Here is a 7,610-nt window from a genome sequence, read left to right on the forward strand (position 1 = left end):
GCCCGCACCCTCGGCCCTCCACCATTTTCACCCGGCCCCCACATCCTCCACCACTGCCAGCAGAGGCACCTCCTACCACCCACCCAGAGCCAACACCACTGCCCCCCTCCGCTGCGCTTTGCTACTGTTGCTCCTGCTGTTGCTGTTGCTGCTGCTGCCACCAACCGCCAGCCAAGTACGACTGCATAATCACGCGATACGCGGCGCAGGAAAACACAATTGGCACGGCGATACGTACACACCACGATACGGCACGGATCCATATCGCCGACTTACCGCATGTATCATCTGGAGGGTGCTTGCACCGTAGATACCGCCAAGCGCCGCCGGTCAAAAGGAGGGTACGCGGTTCGGGGAACAGGTGGGGCGGGGCGGGAGGGGATGGTATCGTTTGCTTTGCTACTGCTTTGCTGCTACTGCTGCTGTCGCAGCAGACCGCCAGGCAGACATGATTGCACGCTCCCAACAAAATGCGGAACTGAAAACCCTAAACAGTACGACCAACCGCAAAGCGCGAGGTATCTTGAAATCCAGGGGCTCATGCAAGGACTGCAGCTCGTGTAGCGCCCAATCGTTGCGCCCTCGGCATTGGTGTTGATATACGGCCGCCGCGCAGCCATAAGGACGCACCAGAGGCAGGCGGGAGGACGGGGCAGGAGGATGGGCGGAGGGGAAGGAATAATCAGCAAGGTACGATGAGGAAGTTCATGAGGCCGTCTTGTTTGGGTTCACGAGCGAAAAGACATGCATAAAATCTTATCCATAATAGCTCACGCATTCCTACAGGTGCTTGCTTTGCCTTGTAACGATCACTGTCGCTTCTGCTGCTGCCGCTTCTGCTGCCAGCCGCCAGCCGAACACGATAGCAAGGAAACGTCCAACATGGCACCGGACAATACACCAGGCGCTGCACAGGGTACGACGAACTGCACTGTGAAGTGCAGTACAGCACGCAACGGCACTGGACGCAACGCCTACGTACCCCATCAAAGCCCACACTAAAGGTTGTCGAAATCATCAGTTCCTGCTGAACCTGTTTGCTTTGAACGCCTAGGCCCAGCATGTCATCTCCCCGTCGCTCCATGTCACCGAGCCCTAACATGGGACGAGACACGGAACATCGCAAGCTGAAAGGTAGATGTAATTGTCGTCCTGCTCACAGCATTCATCACGCAGATCTTCCAGTTTCTGCCTGTAAGCGGGCAAACAGAAGCAATTGTGAGGACAAACTTTGCGATGTAGTCTTCCTGGTGCTGCTATCCAATTGCCTGATCCTTAATGCAATCAAAACATTTCATAGCTCATGCATTCTGGGAAGACAAGAGACGGACAACTCCAACTTCAACCGTCGAAGGCGCCTGGACGACCTAGGTGCATTACAGGCAAACCCACAAAAGCCTGAGCTATCCAGCTCCGAGCCGTATAAAGCAATAATATACGTGTCTAGATTGAAAATATCTAACTGTTGATATGAAGCTAATTTCGGGCATTTGAGTTTTGGCATGGTTCTGAGTCCTGGCTTCGGTTTTAGTTGCATGTGTTACACGCATCAGCCCTACAGGCACACATGTAAGCCTGGGCTTAGGAAGCGCAGAACGTAACCCCGACTCCCTGCGAACCTGAACCTATCGGCTATTGCAATTTGATCATGCCTTTTCGACGCGAGGAGAAGCCCCAAGGGCCCACACACCAAAGCATCCGCCACCCACCAATTAAAGTAATTTCTACGTGCTGCACAATACGCACCCGGAAATCCAATGTACTCCCCGGGCTGAGGGACAACCTCGGCAGGTTTTCTGGTACGACAGTCAACCGCCAACTGCAACAATCGCCTCGGACCTCTTCCAATAGCTGAATTCGTGACGGTATTCTTCATTTATGCACCTCCTTGCCTCTACGGTATATGTTTAAATTTGAAACTGTAGTCAGCCCAACCTTACAGCAACGATACCGGCAGCGTCGCTGCTCAGCTCCGTTCTCCGTGTATTTTTCTCCTGGCAGCCTGAGTTGTGGTGCATCCTATACGCTTAATACGGTACTAGTAAGGAGTAGCATCTACGTAGAAACGGGCCCGGAGCCCAGAAATGGAACGGGTCGCTGACGTCCCAGCACACGGCGCTCGGCAGTCCAATCGGGACCCTTCTGACTTTGCTCTTACCAATAAGAATCTTGTTTGTTGCTACGTGTGCCGCCTAATCAAGTCGCGCAACCAGGTGCGGTGTTTGTTGCGGTGGAGCGTTGAGGACGCTGCTCAGCCGATTCCCTTTTGCAGTTCCATGATTCGGGTTGTGACAACTGTAAAAATCTTTTTGGACCTAGCATTTCATTTGAGGACTACACGACACCAAGCTTCTCGGGGCAAGGACTGAGGCTTTTAAACGAATCAGGGACTTTGTTCTTACGGGCGAGGATGGAGGCAGTGAGAGGATTCGTAAGCACATGGCCTAACAATGTTGCTTGCAAAATGATCGCTTAATACGGTTTGTTATACTCGTAAAGTTGTGTCTTCAGTAATCTCTTCCTACCCCATGTGCACGTGTAATTTACGTGATGATGGTTCGAATTCTCTATGTGCCGTACACAGACATCGCCTCCTTCATCAGCATGTGTGGTCAGGTTCCGCCCCACCGAGTCATGGCGTTCCTCAACGACCTCTTCACCATTTTTGACCAGCTGGTGGAGAAGCATCAAGTTTACAAGGTCGAGACCATCGGAGGTACGGCATTGTACGGCATCGTCGTACATATCATAGTACGGAAGTGTACGGGACTGAGGCGATGCCGTTGTTGCATAATTTGGCGGAACGACTGCCGAGAAGCATGACTGTGTTACATTCGAGGTGCTCGTATCCTATCTTCATGTTCGATAGCCGCTCTCCTGTCTGGGCCTTTTTTCATAGCTTTTGATACCTGTACCAAACCATCTTTTTCATATTCGCCCATAAGTGAAGCACCGGCCGGCAGCAGTGGCGAAATGTCTTCGTGGTTCTTGGGGTTTTATTGGGGCTGGTTTGGGAATATATGGGACTATTCACTGCACGACCCCGACGCGACAAAGCAAGGCCTACGGGCTACAGGTCGACCACTGGCCGCCAGGGCAGCACCCGGGGGGGCCGTACGTAGCTCCACGTGTATGTAGCTCGAAGCTTGCTGCGACAGATGATGTATTTCTAGGCAAGTCCGCACATCGTTCGTGAAACCCTAACTTTTCACAAGCTTCGCAAGATTTTACTCTCAGTTTTCGGTTTCTGTTGGCAGCGCATGTTGCCGGGCCCTCCTCCCCCTCCTCCTCCCCTTCCCCTCCTCCCCCTCCCCCTCCTCCCCCTCCTCCCCCTTCCGTGCGTGAATCTGTGTATCGCTCTTGCCCTTCTCGCTCCAGTCAACGTTGCCAGTCGAATGGAGTCCACGGGTGTACCTGGTGCCGTACACATTTCTGCGGCCACGCGGGCCTTATTAGGCGCGGCGGCCGACGGGTTTCTTTCCACGGGGGGAATTCCCGTCAAGGGCAAGGTACGGATTGGGGAGTTGGCAGTTGACAGTTGGGAATTGATGTTATTGTTCTTTCCTGGTATTCGCACTTTATTCGCACTGGTCCACATGCCCACGAAGATCCGCCACCACGCAGTTCTTTGTCGGAGAAGTGAGGGGGGGCCATATTCCCTCACTCACTCACTCAAAGAATACCAAGCGCAGCATCATTCGCGTATTGGGGTGTGAAACGCAGTTCTTCATGCAGGTCGTCATCATGTCATCCTTCTCTGCGCCTCCCCCCGGCCTCACCAAACCATGTAACCCATGCGGTTGTATGACGTACGGCGCAGGGGTTCATGCTCACGTACGTGTACGACCCGTGCGGCGTCGCTCCGCAGCGCTCTCAAACAGTCTCCCGAACTGGATCAGGTGCGGAACAGGAGGGTGCCGCTGTGGCGGGTGCCGCTAAGCTATCGGGTGCCTGTCCTGATCCTGATCTACCAATCTTGACCGCTACAGCCGTGCCGGGTATTGGTAGGGAAGGTCCCCAGGTCCCCGGGGGAGAAGCATCTAGCGGTACACCGACAGAGGCGCCGCCTCCGTTGCCGCAATAGGCCATGTACGACATGACGTACATGGCACCCCAAGTGGTATGATTGTGCGCGCGTGTTGCAAAAGCGAGGACCGCTCTCTTGCGTGTGTGCCATTCCCGAATGTATATTCGACGTTTGTTGTACTGCAGCATGTACGGAGTACGGAATACGGCATAATACGGATATGGCACGTGTTTGTACAATTGTGTCAGTTTTGTACTTTGGCTCGGTCCTGCGATGTCGGTTCCCGCAGCTGTGAGGGAAGGTGTTTTCCGGGCGCGTGCAGGAGGGTCCTTCGAACCCGCCATGAATATCTAGCTAGCTAGATAGCTAGCTAGCTAGCTAGCGGGATTGTGTCTTGTAAATTATTTTGGCGCTGGCAAATATTTGTCTTGGCAGGAGTTTGTGACTTGGCTTTGCGAGGGTCGTGGTAAGGGTCGCTGTTTGAGGGAGAGGAGAGGAGAGGGGAGAGAGAAAGAGAGGGAGAGCGAGACAAGTGTCAATGGAGACGCGCATTGGATTCGGTTTGGGGTTGGATTCGGAGCTGTGTATGTACGTCCTGCACATGGGTTAAGAACTGGCAGTTTGGGGTTTGGGCTGGAAATAGGTTTGGTCACAAGACACACGCCGTGAGACACGCACACACACACACACATGGTTGCTTCTCTCCGACAAAACACACAATATAAAATGTTCGTACTTACTCGTTACGTTGAGGACTGCATACTGCGACGTTCGGCTTGGGGGATATACGGTTATACGACAGCACGGATGTACGGATGTATTCACAGATTTGTATGGACGGCGGCTGCGGTGGGAGCGAGGAGCGAGCGGTGTGAGGAGGGAGCGGCATTTACTTTTATCACTGTCGGGAGAGCGGCGGCGGAAGCTTCTTTATGATATGTCGCGGTCTTCAACGCGGCTCCTGGTGTGGGGAATTTTGAAGTCAACGAGAAATCAACTAGAAGCCCTTCCTTGGCTTAGTCTCGGCCGCTATTATATATGCACCTTCTTTTATAACTAACCCATTATATCGGTCGGCGTTTCGGAAGCAGCGAGAATAAATAACAGCCATGCGCAATAGCAGCTGTTTATAAATATAGCAGTAATCGTCGTTATAGGTGTCTCGCAGTAATAAGGTTTGCGGGCAAAGAGGAGGAGGCGGGAAGGAGGGAAGCTGTGAAGGGCCGGTAAGGTGATAACGAGGCGCCGAGTCCGCTACCCTTGCGGGGCCAGGGAGCGGTCGAGGGAGGGGGCCGGGTGCACCGCTCGCTCGCATGCACCTCTCTCGGCTGTTTGGTTTGCGCTTTTCGTCATGTGGGTACGATTTGTTTCGAACGGCAGCGTTTCGACCACTATGGCTAAAAGACCCGGGGGAAACGCGAGGCAATGATGATGATGATGAAAACAAGGAGGGAGCGACGTCAGCATCAGGAGCAGATACCGGAGGGTCGTACCAGAACTCGACAGGACCAGTTAACCCAGCAGAGCGTCGCTTCCCTATCGCGGCAGCAACATCGAACAGCGTGGTACGTACGAAAACCACCTGATGTTGAATGCGGTGCGATGCTCTTGCAGTTCAAGTGCAGTGCAACAGATACTCTCGAGCACGTGCAGGAGGCGGATGAACGACAACATAACGTCCGGCACAGCGAACTAAATTTGGGGCACAGCTCATCAGAGTGAGGGGACAAACGGATCCCAAGTGAAGGGCGGACCAGTCAAACACTGAAGCTGCTCGAATTCGGAAGTGCAAAGTATGCGAGTCGAAGGGAAGAGTGCAGAAGTTCGTGTTTGTGTTACAAGATTGAAGAGGCTCGGTAATTAGAGCAGCAAAAACAGCAGCATCCTGATGCATGAGTTGCACTAATGACAAGAGTCTGCAAGTCACACACACACACACACACACACACAAACGAAACCCCCCGAACCGCATCATGCCAGGCCATCATGGCATTATGCCCCCCGAACCGCATCATGCCAGGCCATGCCCCCCAATCGCATCATGCCAGGCAAAGCCCCCCGAACCGCATCATGCCAGGCCATGTCCCCCGAACCGCATCATGCCTGGCCATGCCCCCCAAACCGCATCATGCCAGGCCATGTCCCCCGAACCGCATCAGGCCAGGCATTGCCCCCCAATCACATCATGCCAGGCTATGCCCTAAAACTCGCATTGTGCCAGGCCATGCCCCCCAAACCGCATCATGCCAGGCCATGCCCCCCAAACCGCATCATGCCAGGCCATGTCCCCCGAACCGCATCAGGCCAGGCATTGCCCCCCAATCACATCATGCCAGGCTATGCCCTAAAACTCGCATTGTGCCAGGCCATGCCCCCCAAACCGCATCATGCCAGGCCATGCCCCCCAAACCGCATCATGCCAGGCCATGTCCCCCGAACCGCATCAGGCCAGGCATTGCCCCCCAATCACATCATGCCAGGCTATGCCCTAAAACTCGCATTGTGCCAGGCCATGCCCCCCCAACCGCATCATGCCAGGCCATGCCCCCCGAACCGCATCATGCCAGGCCATGTACCCCGAACCGCACCATGCCAGGCATTGCCCCCCAATCACATCATGCCAGGCTATGCCCTAAAACTCGCATTGTGCCAGGCCATGCCCCCCCAACCGCATCATGCCAGGCCATGCCCCCCGAACCGCATCATGCCAGGCCATGTACCCCGAACCGCACCATGCCAGGCCATGCCCCCCAATCACATCATGCCAGGCCATGCCCCCCGAACCGCATCATGCCAGGCCATGCCCCCCAATCGCACCATGCCAGGCCATGCCCCCCAGTCGCACCATGCCGCCAGTCCTTCGAGCTTCCAACGCAAAGTCTGGCCAGGTGACCCTGCACAAGAACAAACGAAACGGTTAAATATGCCAATTCCAACGTCTAACGGTGGCATTTGAGCGCGAACGGCAGTTTACCCCCCAAGCTTGCGGCCCAGACTTACCGTGCACGATACCGTGCTAAGGCGCCTCACGTACGTCGCAGCCTCGTTAGACCTGAGGCCGCGCACTCGAGCAACGTTCAAACAGAAAGCCTGCGGAAGTGGAGACCCTGCACAAGAACAAACGAAACGGTTAAATATGCCAATTCCAACGTCTAACGGTGGCATTTGAGCACGAACGGCAGTTTACCCCCCAAGCTTGCGGCCCAGACTTACCGTGCACGATACCGTGCTAAGGCGCCTCACGTACGTCGCAGCCTCGTTAGACCTGAGGCCGCGCACTCGAGCAACGTTCAAACAGAAAGCCTGCGGAAGTGGAGACCCTGCACAAGAACAAACGAAACGGTTAAATATGCCAATTCCAACGTCTAACGGTGGCATTTGAGCACGAACGGCAGTTTACCCCCCAAGCTTGCGGCCCAGACTTACCGTGCACGATACCGTGCTAAGGCGCCTCACGTACGTCGCAGCCTCGTTAGACCTGAGGCCGCGCACTCGAGCAACATTCAAACAGAAAGCCTGCGGAAGTGGAGACCCTGCATAAGAACAAACGAAACGGTTAAATATGACAATTCCAACGACTAAC

General features: G+C 54.6%; 1 protein-coding gene across 1 annotated transcript; it reads left to right on the plus strand.

Moving 5' to 3' along the window:
- Nucleotides 1–1,894: 1,894 nt before the first annotated feature.
- VOLCADRAFT_104602 (uncharacterized protein) lies at nucleotides 1,895–4,084 on the plus strand (the record flags this gene model as incomplete). Its single annotated transcript, XM_002950046.1, has 5 exons — nucleotides 1,895–2,213; nucleotides 2,617–2,716; nucleotides 3,379–3,509; nucleotides 3,821–3,899; nucleotides 3,990–4,084. The coding sequence occupies exons 1-5, from the start codon at nucleotides 2,085–2,087 to the stop codon at nucleotides 4,082–4,084; spliced, it is 534 nt and encodes a 177-aa protein (XP_002950092.1). The 5' UTR covers nucleotides 1,895–2,084.
- Nucleotides 4,085–7,610: the final 3,526 nt, after the last annotated feature.

This window comes from Volvox carteri, assembly GCF_000143455.1.
Source record: "Volvox carteri f. nagariensis unplaced genomic scaffold VOLCAscaffold_17, whole genome shotgun sequence".
Lineage (NCBI taxonomy): Eukaryota > Viridiplantae > Chlorophyta > Chlorophyceae > Chlamydomonadales > Volvocaceae > Volvox > Volvox carteri.